Below are 21,744 nucleotides of genomic sequence, written 5' to 3' on the forward strand. Positions count from 1 at the left end.
TAGGGAGGTTACAGAGATAGGCAGGTTACAGAGATAGGCAGGTTACAGAGATAGGAAGGTTAAAGAGATAGGAAGGTTAAAGAGATAGGAAGGTTACAGAGATAGGGAGGTTACAGAGATAGGAAGGTTACAGAGTAGGAAGGTTACAGAGATCGGAAGGTTACAGAGATAGGAAGGTTACAGAGATAGGGAGGTTACAGACATAGGAAGGTTACAGAGATAGGAAGGATACAGAGACAGGGAGGTTACAGACATAGGAAGGTTACAGAGATATGGAGGTTACAGAGACAGGGAGGTTACAGAGATAGGGAGGTTACAGAGATAGGAAGGTTACAGAGATAGGAAGGTTAAAGAGATAGGAAGGTTAAAGAGATAGGAAGGTGACAGAGATAGGGAGGTTACAGAGGTAGGAAGGTTACAGAGATAGGGAGGTTACAGAGATAGGGAGGTTACAGAGAAAGAAAGGTTAAAGAGGTAGGAAGGTTAAAGAGTTAGGGAGGTTAAAGAGATAGGCAGGTTACAGAGATAGGAAGGTTTCAGAGACAGGGAGGTTAAAGAGATAGGAAGGTTACAGAGATAGGAAGGTTACAGAGATAGGGTGGATACAGAGATAGGAAGGTTAAAGAGCTAGGGTGGTTACAGAGATAGGGAGGTTACAGAGATAGGAAGATTACAGAGATAGGAAGGTTACAGAGATAGGAAGGTTAAAGAAATTGGAAGGTTACAAAGATAGGGAGGTTAAAGAGATAGGAAGGTTACAGAGATAGGGAGGTTACAGAGATAGGGAGGTTATAGAGATAGATAACAAAGTGTGGAGCTGGATAAAACACAGCAGGCCAAGCAGCATCTCAGGAGCATAGAAGCTGACGTTTCGGGCCTAGATGATGAAGGGTCTAGGCCCAAAACGTCAGCTTTTGTGCTCCTGAGATGCTGCTTCGCCTGCTGTGTTCATCCAGCTCCACACTTTGTTATCTTGGATTCTCCAGCATCTGCAGTTCCCATTATCACAGGTTAAAGAGATAGGATGGTTACAGAGGTAGGAGGGCTACAGAGATAGGGAGGTTACAGAGACAGGAAGGTTACAGACATAGGAAGGTTACAGAGATAGGAAGGTTACAGAGATAGGGAGGTTACAGAGATAGCGAGGTTACAGAGATAGGAAGGTTACAGAGATAGGAAGGTTACAGAGATAGGAAGGTTACAGAGATAGGGAGGTTACAGAGATAGGGAGGTTACAGAGATAGGAAGGTTACAGAGATAGGAAGGTTACAGAGGTATGAAGGGTACAGAGATAGGGTGGTAACAGAGACAGGAAGGTTACAGACATGGGATAGGGAGGTTACAGAGATAGGGAGGTTACAGAGATAGGGAGGTTACAGAGATAGGGAGGTCACAGATAGGAAGGTTAAAGAGATAGGAAGGTTACAGAGATAGGGTGGTAACAGAGACAGGAAGGTTACAGACACAGGATAGGGAGGTTACAGAGATAGGGAGGTTACAGAGATGGGGAGGTTACAGAGATAGGGAGGTCACAGATAGGAAGGTTAAAGAGATAGGGAGGTTAAAGAGATAGGAAGGTTACAGAGATAGGGAGGTTACAGAGATAGGGAGGTTACAGAGATAGGGAGGTCACAGATAGGAATGTTACAGAGACAGGAAGGTTAAAGAGATAGGAAGGTTACAGAGATAGGTGGCATTTATTGCCCATCCCTAATTGCCCTGAGGGCAGTTAAGAATCGAGCAAATTGCTGTGGGTTTGGAGTTACATGTAGGCCTAACCAGGTAAGGATGACAGTTTCCTTCCCTGAAGGCAATTAGTAAACCAGATGGGTTTTCCCAACAAACAGCAATGGATTCATGCTCATCATTGGGCTCTTAATTCCAGATTTTTATTGAATTCAAATTCCACCATCTGCTTTGGCAGGATTCAAACCAAGTACACAGGGTATCAGAGATAGTGGGAACTGCAGATGCTGGAGAATCCGAGATAACAATTTGTGGAGCTGGATGAACGCAGTAGCATGATAATTTGGAAAGAAGTAATGTACAAGGGTATGGGGAAACAGCAGGAGATTGGCGCTGGATAATGATGCTCATTTGAATGGGCCAAATGGCCTCCTTCTGCACTTTAACAATTCTGTGATTCAGTTCAGGAGAAGATTAAGAGTTCTGAGGAAGGGTCACCGGACCCGAAACGTTAACTCTGTTTTCTCCTTCACAGATGCTGCCAGATGCTGTTTGTTTTTGTTCCTGATTTATAGCATCCGCAGTTCTTTTGGTTGTTATTTGAGAAGGTTAAGAGTGCTGTATTTAGGAGGAAGGATTGGCCTTTATCTTCTGGAGTTTAGAAGGGTAGAAGAAGGTTAAAACATGGAAGTTCCTGTGAGCTATTGACAGGCTGGATGTGGAGCCAGGTCGCCCATCAAACACAGAGATGAGGCCTTTTTTTTCTCTCTGAGGGTCATGAGTCTTTTGAACTCTTTGCTTGAATGTTTTTAAGGCGCAGATTCCTGTTGATTGAGAGGGTGTAAGGTTATCAGGGCAGGCAGGAATGTAGATTTGGGCTGAAAAATCAGATCAGATTGATCTCACTGAAGGGCAGAGCAATTTGTGGGGTGGAATGGCCTGCCCCCATTCCTCATTTGTAGGTTTTTTTTAAGGAAGTGCTTCTCTTCGCAAAGATGCTTCAATCTGGAACGGCTCACTGATGAGTTTAGGTTAACTGTGAGGTTCCCTTTGAGATGGAACTGGCGACTGGAAGATCTCTGGTAGCTTGGGTGGTGCAGTGGCTCAGTGGTTAGCCTCACAGCGCCAGGGACCTGGGTTCAATTCCACCTACAGGGTAGAGTTTGCATGCTCTCCCCATGTCTGTGTGGGTTTTCTCCGGGTGCTCTGGTTTCCGCCCACAGTCCAAATATGTGCAGGTTAGGTGGATTGGCCATGGGAATTACTGGGATAGGGGTGTGTGTTGGGGTGGGGTGCTCTTCAGAGAGTCAGCGTGGACCAAACTGCCTATTTCCACACTGCAGGCATTCTATTATCTTGGTGATACCGATGCCAGGGTCAACTACAGCTACTGCTAATAGTCACCAGGGTGACCTGGAACTTGCTCAACCCATTTTGGGGCTGAAGCGGAAGATTCCAGGCATATGCTGAGTGTTTTTCCCTTGCGTTCTTTGTCTCTCCAAAGGGGATGGGAGAAAGGCTTAAAAGCTGTGGCAACAAGGGCTAGAAGGTGAGGAACGTGGCCACAGTCAGATCACCAACAATCTTAGGGAACGGCAGAGCAGGCTCAAGGGACTGAGTAACTTACTTACACTCCTCAACTGTGCGCTGGTTTTGTCATTGGTAAGGAGTTGGTGTGAAAACTGCATCAAGGCAGGATAGGACACTACTGGCAGAACGGCTGGTCTTTTCCTGCCCTTCCTCCCAGTGTGACCTCCTGCCAAGTACACTCATTAGCAAAGGCTGTCCTCTACGCTCATCGGCTCAGACGTGAAGCCACAGTTTTGGGGCAAGGGGTGGCAGACTTGAAACAGAGATGCGGAGAGATTACTCCTCTCAAAGGGCCGTGAAGTGAATCCGTGGATTTCACTGCCCAGAATGCAGTGGATGCTGGGACATTGAGTAAATTTGAGGAGGAGACAGACAGATTTCTAATCAACGACATGTTAAAGGGTGATGGAGAGTGGAGAGGAAAGTGGAGTGGAGGCCAAGATGAGATCAGTGATGAAGATCAGAGATCAGCGAAATCCTGAAGAAGGGTCCCGACCCAAAACATTGACTTTCCTGTCCCCCTGATGCTGCCTGGCCTGCTGTGATCCTCCAGCTCCACGCTGTGTTGACATGAGATCAGCAATGATCATATTAAATAGCAGAGTGGGCTCAAGGGGCTGAATGGCCATCTCCTGTTCCGAGATCTTATGAAATATTTGTGCTATTGTTAAGAAAATCCAGTCTACCATACCTCATTCTTTGACCCTAATCTCTCCATATTAAAGAAACACCGGGATTACAGATACCTTTCATTTCCTACGTGCTTTCTAACCAACAAAGTACATTTAGAAGGTAAACATTGTGGCTAATCTTAAAAAAACGCAGCAGTCATTTGAACCCTGAAACAGGAAAGTGGTAATGGGCACATTATCTGTCTTTAGTGAAGCTGATTGAAGGATAAGTATTGGCTCGGCGATGTATCTGATCCTCTCAATTCTGATATAATTATAAAAAAAAACAGTCACTCACCTTATCTCCTTTCACTCCTGGCAGCCCTCTAAAACCCTGCATTTAAACAATTAATATTAGAATATATTAAAAATGGTGGGCTTTAATTCTTTATTCTTCTCATGTATTCATGTGGTTTTGTGCTCAGTACCTTTGTACCTAAGATAGTGCCATAAGTAGCGACTTTGTGAGCTTTTCACCACATTCATGTGAGTCCACGTGACATTAAACCTTATGCTAATTCTCTGACAAGGTTCCTGCCTGTCCTCTGCAGTGGGTTTTCAAATAGTTGTTTGTCCAAACAGAACTTGAATATCGTTCAGAAAACACAAATAATAACGAAGGTTTTGGTCTTGCACACGACAGGATATTTTCCAACAAAGGGGGAAAGCTACTGCTGAGCTTTTCCAGCAACTTCTGCTTTCGTTTCTGATTTACAGCATCCGCAGTTCTTTCGGTTTTCATACAGAACAAATGTTGATTTTGCCCTCTAGTGGCATTCTTGCAAACTGTCCTGATGAGTACCAAGCTTCCTAGAAAAGTGATGAAGGGTCTAGGCCCGAAATGTCAGCTTTTGTGCTCCTGAGATGCTGCTTGGCCTGCTGTGTTCATCCAGCCTCACATTTTATTATCTTGGATTCTCCAGCATCTGCAGTTCCCATTATCTCTGATTCCTGGAAAAGTGTTTAGTTTCAGCAGTATCAGAACTGCAGATGCTGGAGAATTCAAGATTACAAAGTGTGGAGCTGGATGAACACAGCAGGCCAAGCTTTTGTGCTCCTGAGATGCTGCTTGGCCTGCTGTGTTCATCCAGCTCCACACTTTTGTTATCTTGCTTTCAGCAGTATGTTGCCTTGTGCATCTTTATCAAATCTCCAGAGATAGTTGTGAACCATCCACATTCTGATCAGATACAGGACGACTGAGCTAATGCTGTTAACTTATTAGAACACATATTGAAGTCAGCACTGTTTTGACAGGAGATAGTAGGAACTGCAGATGCTGGAAAATCTGAGATAACAAGGTGTGGAGCTGGATGAGCACAGCAGGCCAAGCAGCATCAGAGGAGCAGGAAGGCTGACATTTCGGGCCTACACCCATCTTCAGGAACATTTCTGAAGAAGGGTCTAGGCCTGAAACGTCAGCTTTCCTGCTCCTCTGATGCTGCTTGGCCTGCTGTATTCCTCTAGCTCTACACCTTGTTATCTCACTGTTTTGACAACTTATTTTCTATAGAACGTAGAAATGTAAAACACAGTAACAGGCCCTTCAGCCCACAACGTTGAGCCAAATAACAATCCCTACTGGCTGTCCTTGGTCCATATCCTTCCATTCCTTGCATGTCATGTGTTTATCTAAATGTACCTTAAATGTTTGTATTATATCTGTCTCCACCACCATCCCTGACAGTGTGTTCCAAATACTATCATTCTCTGTGTGAAGAACTTGCCCCTCGCATCTCCTCTGAATTTATGCCCTCTCACCTTAAAGGTATGCCCTCTAGTATTAGAATATGTCACATCATACCATTGACAGACACAGTTGCTGCCTCGGTCTAAGATGTACAGAGTTTTGCAACAAATTGGGTGCCTTTCTTATGAATAACAGGATTAGTTCCTGTTCCTCAAGCTGCCTATTTATTGCAAATGTTAATTACACTCGAGAGGCCGAAAGATGCAAAACATATCAAATACTTACAGAGATAATGGGAACTGCAGATGCTGGAGAATTCCAAGATAATAAAATGTGAGGCTGGATGAACACAGCAGGCCAAGCAGCATCTCAGGAGCATTTTGTGCTCCTGAGATGCTGCTTGGCCTGCTGTGTTCATCCAGCCTCACATTTTATTATCTTGGAATTCTCCAGCATCTGCAGTTCCCATTATCTCTGAGCTTTTGTGCTCCTGAGATGCTGCTTGGCCTGCTGTGTTCATCCAGCCTCACATTTTATTATCTTCAAATACTTACATCCTGCCCTGGTTCTCCTGGTTCACCCGGTGAGCCCTAGAATGAAACAAAACAAGTTTGAACATCCACTAAAATCACCAATTAAAGTTTGTAAGAAGAATGAGATTCTCCATTTAGTTCAACAGGCCTGCTTTATTAGAATCAAAGAATCCCTACAGTGTGGAAGCAGACCATTCAACTCACACCAGCGCTCTGAAAAGCCTCCTACATAGACCCAATCCTTGTAACCCTGCATGTTGCATGGCTAACCCACCTAGCCTGCACACCTCTGGGACAATTTAGCATGGCCAGTTCACCAAGCCTGCACATCTTTGAGATAATTTAGCATGGCCAGTTCACCTAGCCTGCACATCTCTGGGACAATTTCGCATGGCCAGTTCACCAAGCCTGCACATCTCTGAGATAATTTAGCATGGCCAGTTCACCTAGCCTGCACATCTCTGGGACAATTTAGCATGGCCAGTTCACCAAGCCTGCACATAGAACATAGAACATAGAACATAGAACAGTACAGCACAGAACAGGCCCTTCAGCCCACAATGTTGTGCCGACCATTGATCCTCATGGATGCACCCTCAAATTTCTGTGACCATATGCATGTCCAGCAGTCTCTTAAATGACCCCAATGACCTTGCTTCCACAACTGCTGCTGGCAACGCATTCCATGCTCTCACAACTCTCTGCGTAAAGAACCTGCCTCTGACATCCCCTCTATACTTTCCACCAACCAGCTTAAAACTATGACCCCTCGTGCTAGCCATTTCTGCCCTGGGAAATAGTCTCTGGCTATCGACTCTATCTATGCCTCTCATTATCTTGTATACCTCAATTAGGTCCCCTCTCCTCCTCCTTTTCTCCAATGAAAAGAGACCGAGCTCAGTCAACCTCTCTTCATAAGATAAGCCCTCCAGTCCAGGCAGCATCCTGGTAAACCTCCTCTGAACCCTCTCCAAAGCATCCACATCTTTCCTATAATAGGGCGCCCAGAACTGGACGCAGTATTCCAAGTGCGGTCTAACCAAAGTTTTATAGAGCTGCAACAAGATCTCACGACTCTTAAACTCAATCCCCCTGTTAATGAAAGCCAAAACACCATATGCTTTCTTAACAACCCTGTCCACTTGGGTGGCCATTTTAAGGGATCTATGTATCTGCACACCAAGATCCCTCTGTTCCTCCACGCTGCCAAGAATCCTATCCTTAATCCTGTACTCAGCTTTCAAATTCGACCTTCCAAAATGCATCACCTCGCATTTATCCAGGTTGAACTCCATCTGCCACCTCTCAGCCCATCTCTGCATCCTGTCAATGTCCCGCTGCAGCCTACAACAGCCCTCTACACTGTCAACGACACCTCCGACCTTTGTGTCGTCTGCAAACTTGCTGACCCATCCTTCAATTCCCTCGTCCAAGTCATTAATAAAAATTACAAACAGTAGAGGCCCAAGGACAGAGCCCTGTGGAACCCCACTCACCACTGACTTCCAGGCAGAATATTTTCCTTCTACTACCACTCGCTGTCTTCTGTTGGCCAGCCAATTCTGTATCCAAGCAGCTAAGTTCCCCTGTATCCCATTCCTCCTGACCTTCTGAATGAGCCTTCCATCTTTGAGATAATTTAGCATGGCCAGTTCACCTAGCCTGCACGCCTCTGGGACAATTTAGCATGGCCAGTTCACCTAGCCTGCACATCTCTGGGATAATTTAGCATGACCAGTTCACCTAACCTGCACATGTTTGGTCTGTGGGAGGAAACTAGAGTACCTCGAGGAAACCCACTCAGGCGTGGGGAGAACATTCAAACTGCACACAGTCACCCAAGGTTGGTATTGAGCCAAGGTCCCTGGCACTGTGAGGGGCGTGCAGCAAGTCAACGGTGTAGAACTCGGCTAAGTCCGCAATATTCCATTTTTCTTCCATCCAGTTTCAACAGATGGGCAAAACTGGGGCCAGATGTGAAATTAGCAGTCAAATCCAATCCTGATCATTTTAACAAAAGTTGCTGGAAATTCGAAATAAGAACAGAAATTGCTGGAGAAACTCAGCAGCGTCTGTGCTGAGAGAAACAGGGTTGATAGGCTTACGTCTGGAATGATTCTCGAACGCAAAGACTCAAGGCATTAGATCTGTCTCTCTCTCCCCACAAATGCTGCCAAACCTGGTCAGTTTCTCCAGCCCTTTCTGTTTTATATTTTCCAGTCCATTTTGCACTGGTTAGCCAGAGTCGAACAGCCTCCTCAATCAGCGAGCTTCAGCATAAGAACTCTCCTGATTTTGTTATCAAGACAATGAACGGATGAAAACATACGCCTTAGGTTTTCTCTCAGAGAGTTGTGTTCCAGAAGCAGGAATACAGGTTAGCCATTTGGGAGTGAGATAAGGAGAAATGTCTTCACTCAGAGAGTGGTGATTCTCAGTGGGATTCTATGCAGCTGAGGCCAAAATATTTTCAAGAAGGCATTAGACAAAGTTCTCACTGAAATTTAGAAGAATGGGGGGTGCAGAGCGCATCTGATAGAAACATATAAAATCCTGATGGGAACAAAAACAGAAATTGCTGGAAAAGCCCAGCAGGTCTGGCGACATCTGTGAAGTAAAAATCAGAGTTAATATTTCGGGTCCAGTGACCTTTCGTCAGAATGAAAGGTCACCAGATCTGAAACGTTAACTCTGATTATTTCTTTACAGATGTTGCCAGACCTGCTGAGCTTTTCCAGCAATTTCTAATTTTGTTCTTGATTTACAGCATCTGCAGTTCTTTCGGTTTTTAAAATCCTGGTGGGGCTGGGTAGGCTGGATGTAGGAAGAATGTTCCCCATGTTGGGGAATTCCAGAACTAGGGATCACAGCCTAACAATAAGGCGTAAACCATTCAGGACTGAGATGGGGAAGAATTTCTTCACTCAGAGAGTTGTGAACCTGTGGAATTCTCTCCTACAGGAAGTTGTTGGGTTCAGATCATTAGATATATTCAAGGGGAAGCTGGACATGGCCCTTGGGGCTAAGAAGATCAAAGAGTATGGACTGAAAGCAGGAATGGGTTACGAGATTTCATGATCAGCCATGATTGTATTGAATGGTGGTGCAGGCTTGAACGTACTTTCAATGTTTCTCTGTTTAAGTCCAAAAAGATCAAGGGGCATGGGGAGAAAGTGGGAACTGGGGGCTAAATTGGAATGATCAGTCATGATTATTCTGAATGGTGCATCAGGATGGAAGGGCCGAACGGCCTACTCCTGCTCCCGGTTGTTCCCGTGAATTTGGGATTGTGGGGTTTTTTTTTGCCGTTCTTGCAAAGTGTTTTCAAACTGATCCAAAGCATCATTCAGAGATAGTAGGAGCTGCAGATGCTGGAGAATCTGAGATAACAAGGTGTAGAGCTGGATGAACACTGCAGGCCAAAGCAGCATCAAAGGGGCAGGAAGGCTGACGTTTCGGGCCTCGACCCTTCTACAGAAATGGGTCTAGGCCCAAAACGTCAGAGTTCCTGCTCCTCTGACGCTGCTTGACCTGCTGTGTTCATCCAGCTCCACATCATGTTATCGAAGCATCATTCATTCTGGTCTTGACCTTTATACCTTCTGTCCTTTCGCACCGGCAGTGCCTTTGTCTCCTTTCATGCCCTGAGGGGAAAGTAAGTAAAAAAAAAGTCAGCCTTTCTAACTTGCCACTCCCTTCTCTGCAGCGTTTAAATCACAATCTTCGAGAGCACATTGCTACACGTCAGCTATGAAGCTGCTGAAGTTAGTGGTGTTGAGATAAATGCACACTGCTGGTAGTTCAGAAAACCGGGCTAACATCCTAAAGGCTCTTGTGGTCTACTAGTAGTGTCCCTACCTCTGGGCTGGGTGGTCTGGGTTCAGGTCCCACCTGCCCTTGACATATAGCATCTCTAACAAGGGTTGTTTAGGAAAATATCCAAAAGCTGACTCCTGAATAAATACCACAAAATTCTACCCACAATCTCTACAGGGCAGAAATTGGCCATTTGGCCCATCAAGTCTGCACTGATCCTCCAAAGGGCATTTCACTCACCCTCTACTCTGTCCCCATAACCTTGCATTTCCCGCGGCCAATGCACCTCGCCTGCACATTTTTGGACTGTGGGAGGAAACCGGAGCACCTGGAGGAAACCCACGCAGACACAGGGAGAATGTGTAAACTCCACATAGACAGTCGCCCCAGGCTGGTATTGAACCCTGGTATTGTGAGACAGTAGTGCTACCCACTGAGAGCTAATCCAGGACAGTCCAGGATCTGTGCAGAAAACGATTTTGGTACGTTTTTGGTGTAAAATAATGTCATGACAGAGAAGCAAAATCACAGGGATCTGGAGAAAGAGCGGAAGAAGTGGGATTAAACCTTCAAAAGTGGAGGAACAGGTACCGTGGACTCTTTCTCTGCAGCGCTGTTTTAGCAGGCTGCTCAGTGGCTTCTCACTTGTGCACGATACCACCATCATTTCCATAATGATTGGAACCAGGCTGACCTTCTTAACCGTGAGGTTCTTCCCTGGGAAATCAGGAAAACCTTGGCTGACCAATATAATCAGGAGATTGGAATCTCCTCAGTTGAGGGCTGTCTCTGAGAGTACCGTGCACTAGTAAATAAAAGGTGACTTGGTGATGGGGCCCGGCCTTTGTGTAGTTATTTCAGTGCCGACAAGCGAAAACAAGACATGCCTTGGGAACATTCACTCACAACTGTTATCTTGGAGTTGGAATAAATATTTCTGGCATCATGCCTTTATTTGGGAGGCTTGACTCATTTGACCCTGCTGTCCAAGACTGAGCTCAGCGTGTTGAGAGAATGCAATATTTCTTTTCTGGGCAAATGACGTTAGGGCAGATGAAAAGCAACAAATAATCCTTCTGAGTGCTTGTGGATCCGCAGCATTTTTGGTCACAAGGGGCTTAACTCTCCCGGATGCTCCAGACACTAAAACCTTCCACGAGTTGACAGATTTGCTTCACGAATATTACGACTCCAAACCTCTTCTAATCCTGAGACGATAACGGTTTTTGGAGAACTGGAGGAATCTGTATTGGGATTTTTGACAAGGTTACGACAACTGGGAGAGGCATGTGATTTTGGGTTAACTCTGAATGAGATGCTGAGAGAGTGCTATGTGGGATTAATGACGTAACCATGCAGAAACACCAATGAGCTGAGGCCCAACTAGACTTCAAATAGGCACTGCAGCTGCCCTTGTCATTAGAAAATGCAGCATGTGGAGCACGTCCGCTACAAGATTCACTCGGCATTCCAATTTTTGAACTTTTGCAAGACCTCAGCCAGACTGAGAACATACACTGAGGAACTGTTGCAAATTAAGGGCTCAGCTTCGGTTCTGGGCTCCTCTGAGAAGCAGTTGGTGCAGTTACTACTGATGGTAGTAAAAGGCTCAGGCCCAAGCCTATTGGGGTGGGATTGGTTGAGAAAGATTCAAATGGATTGGCTCAATGTTTTTAAATTGGAAAATGGCTGCCTCAGTGAAGTCCTAGTGAAATACTCAAATACAAGGCTGCCATTTGGGGTATCATCAGCCTGTGCCCATTTCCAGTGGACTATGGGGAATATTTTACAAGGGCTACCTCGGGTTGCCGTTTATCTCGAGGATGTGCTAAAAACAGGGAAGACCAATAAATTGCTCCTAAGATGCTGCTTGGCCCGCTGTGTTCATCCAGCTCCACACTTTGTTATCTAAGACCAATAAGGGGCACTTGAAGAACTTGGACATAGTGCTTAAACATTTCTCCCAGACAAATGTACGCCTTAGACAGGAAAAATGTATGTCCTGGGCACCCTAAGGGACCTACTTGGGTTATAGAGATGACAAAACTGGGTTACACCGGTTGAAACAGGAAATGAGGCTGATCACTCCAGTCTGTAGCAGAGCTCATGACTTTCCTAGAGTTAGTGAATTATTACGGAAAATTTCACATGTAACTTGGCCTCCGTCTTGACACCTTCCACCTGCTACTGAGAAAGGCTCAGCCTAGGGAATGTTCATGTAGCCATGAAGTAGCCTTTAGGGAAGTGAAAAAGCAGCTATCATCAAAAGAGGCGTTGGCCCACTACAAGCCAAAGTGAGAGGTAGTGTTGCCATGCGATGTCTTCCCATACAGTATCAGGGTACTGTTGGCCTGGCAGTGGCCCAACGGAGAGCAACACACGATAGCATATGCTTCCTGAACTTTGGGTGATGCCAAACACAAGTCTTCCCAGATAGAGAAGGAAGGTTTGGCAGTCATCTTTTTGTAAGGAAGTAACAGATCACAAACGGCTGCTAGGGATACCGAAAGGAGACAAGGCAGTGCCACCCAGTTTCCAGTCATATTCAGCATTGAGCCCTTATTCTCAGCGCATACGAGTTAGAACACCATCCAGAAAGCCAAGTGGCTAACACTGATGCCTTGAGCTGCCTCCTGTGGGTGAATACTCCACCAGTGATGCCTCCCCTGAACTTCCTGGACACCTTTCCAGTCACTGTGGACAATACCCCACTGTGGATGAAAAAGACCCTGTCCTGGTGAAACAGAAATCCTGTCACCAAGTCACCCTTTATTTACTTGTGCACAGTACACTCACTGTGACCAACCAGTCCAGAGTCAGTCCTCAACTGAGGAGATTTTAAATCTCCTGGTTATATTGGTCAGCCAAAGTCGTCCTGATTGGCCCAGGTTAACAACCCCAATCTATAACCTCACACAATTAATGAGGTCAACCTGTTCCGAATCACTATACCCCTGCTCCCCAAGTCCAGGGGTGTAGGCCTGGGTCTTTCAAATGTAGTTTCCTTTGTGACGTTCTCTCCCCAGGTCCTGTGGATCTGACTCAGACTCAGACACGGATGGCGCGGCCTGTCTCTGTGTCCGGAGTGTCTCAGCAAAGTCTTCTCTTCTTCTGGCAGCGACGGCATCGAGGCTGCTTCCAGTTCAGACTCTGAGGTTTCCTCGACACAAGATAGGAGGGAGAGCGCCTGTGGTTTCTGCCAGGCCTTCGGGCTGCTCTGAGGGGGCCGGGTATGTTTTGCTCCTGCCCCGTTTGTGAGTTAACGGCTTTCAGGCGATCCACGTGATTGTTCTGGATTGTATCACCATCTGAACTTTGTAAGTCACAGGAGCTGACCTCACGTCAACCTCACCTCGTACCTCAGTTCTGGCAATAGACTTCATCCTTTGAATTAAATTGTCGCTTTCTCTCAGAGGAGCAGTCTGGCCGGGACTGATGTTCCTCCTTCTGTTTCAGTGTCAGTCTCCAACATTGTGGAAGGTGAGCATGTGTGGAGATTGAAAGCTGGCAACTGTTATAAATAATCAATTAGATAGTGACTGACCTTGATCAAAGCCCAGTTGGATTTAAGTCCTTCTTGGCCACTTTATTGTTCTGGCATGATACTGACAAAACTCTTGGGTGGGGGGCATGACGTATGCTGTGTACATAGTCCAAGGCGGGGCTGAAAGGCCCTGCCACCAGACTGTCTTTGTGCAAACCTGGGAGCCTTTTGGCATCAAAGAAATCGCGGAGGGATTGAGGTCTTTGAATTGTTGGGTGTAAACGTCATTCTCACAGAATCAGGGCAATGAGGGACAGGCAATACCCACATCCCACGAATGAACAAAGCAAAATGGTCTACTCCTGATATCCAGCCTTACTTTTTACCCATTCTGTCATCACCCTCTGGCAAGATGCCCGTCAATAATTCGCCTTGAACTGGATGTCTTGCTTAGCCATTTCAGAGGGAGGCTAAGGGACCACACATTGTAGTGAATTTGCAATCATTTGGTATATATGCTGTCACCATCCTCTTTCCTGGTCAGAATGTACAGAATCCCACTTGATATTATGTTCTGGAGAGGAAATCCACATGGCATTCTGGTGAGCAGGGAATCCCTGTCTTAAACAAATGTGGTTCATTGAATTATATCAACAAGGTACAATTTACATTGGAGTCCGAGATAATGTTATTGAGACAAACAGTTCCATTTTCGGCCTTATTCCTTTAAAACCTGAAGGTATTGTCCACTCCATTTACAGAATCCCTACAGAGCAGAAAGAGGCCATTCAGCCCATTCAACACATCTAGCCCACGCTCAATTGTTGTAAAAATCCATCTGGTTCACTTTAGAAAGGGAAACCTGCTGTCCTTACCTGGTCTGATCTACATGTGACTCCAGACCCACACCCACGGGATTGATTCTGTACTGCCCTCTGAAATGGCTGAGAAAATGGCTCAGTTCAAGGGCATTGAGGGATGGGCAACATATGAGGCTCTCGCCAGTGATGCCCACATTCCATGAAATAATGTGTTTTAACAGATACGCTCTAGAACTTGTACCCGCAGTCGACATAAAGCGACCGCCAACAGTACCCCGTTATCCCAGTGACAGAGCCCCTACTCTTCCCTCGCAGTTTGTCTGAGGGAGCTGTATTCCAGTTATTTTCTCAGCACAGAACAGTATTATGCTCAGTGAAGGGAAACACCAACTTACTGTGTCTCCTTTCAGGCCTCTCTGTCCCGTGCCTCCAGGCAATACCACTCCGGATTCTCCCTGGGGAAAAGGTACAGCACACAATGAGGCAGTGCATCCTCTCACCGATTAAAACCCATGTACCCAAGTCAAAACTAGAATCACACACACAGTCTGATTTCATTTTACAGTCATTCAGGGTTTTACGTTGTAAAAGGATCGACTGAATCTCCTCTCTGATTTGTGACGTACTGTTTAATGCATTGCCAGGACACTGGCATGCTCATTGCTACAATTTAAATGGAAAGACTGCATCAATAATTGAGCTCAGATTAATTCAATGTGTAAGTATCCAATTGCAACATGATCAGTTTGGCTGGTAGACTTCTAGACAGGACCAAAGTGTTAGCTCAGTTAGCTGGACAGCTGGCTTGCAATGTTAACAGGTATGGGTTCAATCCCTGATGCAGACGCAGTTACCATAAAGGTCCCACCTTCACAACTTCATCCCTCATCAGAGGTGGTGCTGACCCTCACGTCAAGCCATTTCCAGCTGTCCCCTGCTAATACGAATGTGGTACCTCTAATTTACAGTCTTCGTCACTATCAGGAAATTAGCTTTATTTAATGAAAATACACAATCTTCAATGAATGGTTAAAAAAAAGGGAATTACCAACCTACAACCATGCACATTAGACTACACTCGTTTGAAACTCAAAATATACAAACACACACAAATATTCATGAATAAAACAGGTTGACAAAAAATGTTCTTGATGAAGAAGATATAGATAGGGGAGACAAAATTCCATCGAACAAAAGTCTGTATCATTAGGGTAGATTAAATATCTCACACAGTTCTTTTGATTCAGCAATGATTAAATGCTCTTGTCTGTAGAGCGTTAGTCATCACTCAATTTGATAAATTGATGGACCCAGGTACTTTCTTGCATTAGATTGTTTCTCCTAAGGTTCTTAACTTTTATTTTTGGCTTTTTCTCACAGAGACGAAAGGGAGACAGATGCTTACAGTTTGCCAGCTCCGAATGGTTCTGGCTCACACCAATCTGTAACAAACAGACGGTCAATCAATCATGGGCCATCTTCTGCTGCCCTTGTCCTTCAGGGTGTTAGCAGTTTCAGGTTTGGAAGGTGCTGCCTAAAAAGTCTTGGAGAGTTGTTACAGTTCATTGTGTAGATGGTACACACTGCTGCTACTGTGCATCAATGGTGTTGATGAAGGGTGTGGATGTCGTGCCAATCAGGTGGGTTGCTTTGTCCTGGGTGGTGTCAAGCTTCTAGAGTGCTGTTGGGGCTGCACCCATCCAGTGAAAACGAGAGAAAACAGTTTACGAATAGTTGGTCTACCTTGTTAGACTGAGAAAGCTTTTGCTCAGGGTATTAGACAGTGGAATTATCTTTCCCTAAGAAAGCTGTGGAGGCTGGGTCATGGCACTTACTCAAGGCTGAGGCTTCTGACAGACAATGAAGTTAAGGATTATTGTCAGGGTGGGATTTCAGGATTGGAACATGGAGTTGACTTCCCAAGATTGGCTTTAAACTTATCACCTGGTGTAGCAGGCTTGAAAGGCTGAATGGCCGACGTACGGTTGATCAGAAGGTTTTCAATTGTACAAAATAGATGAGGAGGATGGACTTAGATTACAGGAGAATATAGATGTGCTGGTCAGATGGGCTGATCAATGGAAATGAATTTCAATTTGGATAAATGTGAAATGATGCATTTGGCAGGATGAACAAAGGCAAGGCATGGTGAAAGGGAGGACCCTGGGAAACATCGAGGATCAGAGCGACCTTGATGTCTATGTCCCTGTGTCCCTTATGGTAACAGGACAAGTGGATAAAGTAGTTCAGAGGTACATGAGACACTGTCTTTATCTATCGTTATAGAAGTGTAAGAGCAGGGAGATGGTGGAACTGTACAAAACATTGGTTAGGCCACAGCTAGAGTATTGCGTGCAGTTCTGGAATTTACATCATGGGAGAGGTGTGACTGCACTGGAGAGGAGATTTACCAGGATGTTGCCTGGGCAGGAGATTTTCAAGTTATGGAGAGAAATTGGACAGGCCAAAGCTGTTTACCTCAGAGCAGAGGAGATTGAGAGGGGACATGATAAGAGCTGAGGGCCACAGACAGGGTAGACAGGAAGAAACTTTTCTCCTTGACGGAGGGATCAATGACCAGGGAGGCACAGAATGAAAGTAAAGAACAGGAAGCTTAGAAGGGATACGAGTTTTTTTTTAATCCAGAGGATGGTGGGAATCTGGAACTCACTGCTTGGAAGGGTGGTAGAGGCTGAAACCCTCAAAACATGGATGAAATAATTAGCTGCGCACTTGCGATGCTCAGGCAGACAAAGCTATGGCCCAAGAGCTGGAAAATGGAATTAGAATAGAGAGATGGTTGTTTTTGACCAGTACAGATGCAATGGGCCAAAGGGCCTTTTTCTGTGCTATAGATCTCTACAACTCTTGTGTTCCTAAATGGTATGTTCTAACGTAGACATGGAGCAAATACACTGCAACAAGGCCAAAAGGCATATTGCTGTGCTGTAATTTCTATAATGTGGAGATGCCAGTGTGGGACTGGTGTGGACAAGGTCAGAAATCATTTGGCACCAGTTTATAGACCAACAGTTTTATTTGTAAACACAAGCTTTCAAAGCTCTGCTCCTTCTTCAGGCGTGAGTCAGAGTTGGTATCAAACACAAAATTTATAAGTTAAGGATCAATGAGACACACCATTGATGAGAATATATTAAATAAACCTAAGGTGCTGTTAAATCTTCAATCAGTTGAAAGGTTTTAATTGATTAATGTGAGTATGTAAATCCCTGAGTTCCCTTCAAGTCACTGACCTGAAAGAAGTAAAGGCATTATCACAGTAAAGAAGAGGTGATGTTAGGTCAGATAATGCATGTTAGGTGCAAGGCCTGGTTTAGGATCTGTTGGTATTTTGGTTTAGAACACAGAACATAGAACAATATCGCACAGAGCAGGCCCTTCGGCCCTCGATGTTGCACCGACCTGTGAACTAATCTAAGCCCCTCCTCCTACACTATCCCATCCAGTTTGGAGTCAGACTGGTTTTATTTCTAAAGTAGGAATTATAAAACGCCACATTGACTGTGGCTATAAATTGTGTGCTTTTTGAACAAAATAGAATGGATCTGCAAATACAAATTCACCCAATTTCTATACAATTATTTGTTGAAAACAATCTTTTCTGTTCTATGTCTTCAGTATCCTTACCTTTTCTCCTTTGGCTCCAGGCAACCCTGTAATTGACTGAAAGGGAAGAAAAAACGCATATTGAAACAAATCGGATTCACGTTGTCTTCTTTCAATTCTAACCCAGGGGCTAATCTTCACACGTGACTTGCTCAGAACAAAAAAAACACAGCACCCCACCTCAAAGAGTTTTTTTCAACACCTACCCCCTCCCTCCCCCAAGCCAGTCATAAAATCAAACCGTATCAAGAAGGACTCCTAACTAAATGACAAGCATACGACTGTGGATGCTGGAATAACAGAAATCGCTGGAGAAACTCAGAAGGTCAGGCAGCATCTGTGGAAAGAGAAACAGAGTTAATGTTTCAGGTCTAGTATGACTCTTCTACAGAACTGGACCTGAAACGTTTCTCTCTCCACAGATGCTGTCAGACCTACTGAGTCTTTCCAGATATTTCTGGTTTTGATTTTTCAACTGATTTGGCTTCATCCTTTCAGAACATGTGTCCCCCTCAATATTTTGTTGTGCCAAGACATCTGTGACTCGTAGTTCCATTTGACATGTTGGAGAGATGGTGATCATTGTCTCTGCTGGTCATGTGTGCCCTGTAACAGTTTCCCCATTACTCTGAGAGTGGCTGACATTAGGAGGTCTCTGCAAACTCTTATTTTACACTGTTGTCTGTAATGGTCCTCTCTAATTCGCAGTGACAGGCAGCAATGGAGAATTCTGTCTTATGTGGCACATGCGGGGAGAAGCTGAGATTCGATGTTGTTACTGTACCTCATCTACCTACAAATGCCAACACACCTTGCCAATGCCAGGTTGAGGCACTGGCTTGGTGCTGGAACAGGGGTGGTGCCTCTCTCCAGTTGCTTGAATGTCAAACGTCAGTTGCAAATGAGGTTAAATACTGGCAAAGTGGAGGGAAGAATTTTCTTTTCTCTAAAACATGATCCGCCTCACAGCCCCATCTCCACATTTCACTGTGGGTTTCCAGCTATCTAACGGGGCAGCTCTTGGAAGGGAATTCTTGCTTTTATTCAATCATGGGATGTGGGCATCACTAGCTGAGCCAGCATTTATTGCCCATCCCTAGTTGCCCCTTGAGAAGGTGGGGGTGAGCTGCCTTCTTGAACCACTGCAGTCCACCAGCTATGGGTTGACCCACAATGCCCTTAGGGAGGGAATTCCAGGATTTTGACCCAGTGACAGTGAAGGAAAGGCAATATATTTCCACGTCAGGATGATGAGTGGCTTGGAGGGGAACTTGCAGGGGGGTGGTGTTCCCATGACCTTGTCCTTGTGGCAGATGGTAGTAGTCATGGACTTGGAAAGTGCTGTGAAAATCTAATTACCAGATATGACTGCAACCAATAGAGGGTTCTCCCTATTTCCCTTGATTCCAATTTTGTTCGGGCTCCTCGATGTCACATCCAGCCATGATGTTGAGGGCAATCACTTGCATCTCACCTGATGAGTTTTGAACAGATTGCGGCCTCTTTGGAGAAATTGCCTTTTTGTCTCAGAATTCTTTGATGCCAACACCATTCATGCAGAAGAAGATACATGATGAAACACAAATGCCTATTGCAAATCACTGCCTTGCAGCACTGTGACCCTACAGGACGGTGGTCTCACAAGTACGGGGCTCTGGGTAGGGGAAGGGGGTGTTCTAATGAACCTTGCGTGTGAGTTTCTGAGCAAGGTCCCATTGACTTTTTGAGCTCAGTAAACCTGGAATCAGTGGACTCCCTTACAAGGAAGGCAAGTCAGGTTGGACCTGTATCTTGTGGAGTTTAGAAGAGTCAGAGGACGCCTAACTGAAACATATAAATTCTTGAGATATCTTGACTGAGTTGGATGTGGAAAGGATGTTTCATTTTGTTGGAACATTGAGAACATTAAAACTAAGGGGTGACCTATTTAGCACAGAGATGAGGAAACACTTTATTTCTCTCAGAAGACTGAGGGTCTTTTGAATTCCCTTCCTCATCCCCATCTGTGGATGCTGAATCTTTAAACATTTTTAAGATGGATAGATTCTTGATGAAAGGTTATTGGGTATATGCAGGAATGAAAAGTCGAGGGTAAAATCTGATTGGCCATGATCTGACTGAATGGCGGACCAGGCTCAAAGGGCCAAATGGCCTACTCTTGTTCATTATCCCTATGTTCACCATCTCCGCTGACACGAGCTTGGCCTGTCACAGGCCTTATCCTTTATATCGAATAGGATCACAGTTATTTTCTCCGAAGATCAAAGCTCAAAATTAACTTACCTCTCCAGGGGGTCCTGTGTCCCCCTTGGGTCCAACAGCACCTGGAATTCCTGGACTTCCCTGAAAAATAATCAAAATCCCAAATGAGTTGCATATCACTTGTCTGAAGAATTAAGATCAGGGCTGCACATAGTCATCAGATCATCAACGCTATTTATGAAGGATATCTAGGCTATTGAGTCCCCTGTGATGCCCCAGTCGAGAATAACAAAAATTAATCATGGAAGTAAATATGAAAAATGTTAGGATCCCAAATGATACTGGATAAGTCAAATCCCAGATTAAAAGCCAACTGTATTCTGTTTAATGTGGAAGTTGGTAAATTAACACACACAGACACACACACACAAACACACAGACACACACACACACACACACACACACACACAGACACACACACACACACACACACACACACACACAAACACACAGACACACACACACACAGACACACACACACACACACACACACACAGACACACACACACAAGAGTCTGCCACTGTACTTTTAAAACAAAAAAAAATGTTCATTACAAAAAGAATAACTATAGTACACTGGGCAAAAAGGTTGGAAGTGTTTCATGATAAACACCAGAAATAAAGTTGAATTCAATTATTCCTTTCATCCCCGTAGTCTCTGTGTAAACATTCAGTCTTGGTGAACAGCTATTACCACTATTGTACTAAGGGCCCCTACTCATGCGGGTACAACTGCAGCCATTTTTCTTCTGGCAAATTTCTACACACTCATTTGATTTTTCTTTCCTTCATCTGGTACATCTCCCTGAGTCACCTAAAACAAACCGGCAAACTCAACTCACTGTCACTTTAACTGCATTGTAAACACGAGTTCCCTAAAGTCAGTTTCTACCAGCCCTCTTGCATAATTTCCACAATGTTCGAGAGCTGAACATATCAGCCTGCATCCTCTGTCACAACCTCTACACACACACTTACAAATTAATCTGACTGTGAATATTTAGACCACTAGGTAGCAGAACAGTTTTATCTTCCTGTACCTTTTCTTTTAAATGCACTACAATGATAATCAGCTATCTTTAAAGGTAAAACCTCATTAAAACATAGGTTAACAAAACAGGCCTCCGAACCTCCCAGCAAAAAAATTCCAACTTTACAAACCATTTTTACAAAATGAAGCCAAAACTGTGGACTCCCAACTGCAACTGCAGGGTGTGCAGATGAGGTTCATTTGGTTAATTCCAGAGTTGAGAGGATTGGCTTATGACGAGAGATTGAGTAGACTGGGGCTATAGTCATTGGAAATTAAAGGAATGTGGGGGGATCTTATAGAAACATATAACATTATGAAGGGAATAGATAAGATAGAAGCAGGGAAGTTGTTTCCACTTGTGGGTGAAACTAGAGCTAGGGGGGCAAAGGCTCAAAATAAGGGGGTGCAGATTTAGGACTGAGTTGAAGGAGAACGTCTTCACCCAAAGAGCTGTGAATCTGTGGAATTCCCTGTTCAGTGAAGCAGTTGAGGCTACATGTTGTATGTTTTTAAGGCAAAGGTCGATAGATT

The 21,744-nt window shown here is 44.8% G+C and overlaps 1 protein-coding gene across 1 annotated transcript in view; it reads right to left on the bottom strand.

The window, feature by feature from the left end:
* The window catches only part of col7a1 (collagen, type VII, alpha 1), a 443,464-nt gene that overhangs the window by 80,795 nt on the left and 340,925 nt on the right, over window positions 1-21,744 (bottom strand). The window contains exons 92-97 of the mRNA XM_059649672.1: window positions 20,202-20,261; window positions 17,940-17,975; window positions 14,687-14,746; window positions 9,770-9,814; window positions 6,192-6,227; window positions 4,246-4,281 (exon numbers count right to left, since the gene is read on the bottom strand). Of these exons, the coding sequence (XP_059505655.1) occupies window positions 4,246-4,281; window positions 6,192-6,227; window positions 9,770-9,814; window positions 14,687-14,746; window positions 17,940-17,975; window positions 20,202-20,261 (273 nt within the window). The remainder of the gene's footprint in view (window positions 1-4,245; window positions 4,282-6,191; window positions 6,228-9,769; window positions 9,815-14,686; window positions 14,747-17,939; window positions 17,976-20,201; window positions 20,262-21,744) is intronic.

This window comes from Stegostoma tigrinum, chromosome 11, assembly GCF_030684315.1.
Source record: "Stegostoma tigrinum isolate sSteTig4 chromosome 11, sSteTig4.hap1, whole genome shotgun sequence".
Lineage (NCBI taxonomy): Eukaryota > Metazoa > Chordata > Chondrichthyes > Orectolobiformes > Stegostomatidae > Stegostoma > Stegostoma tigrinum.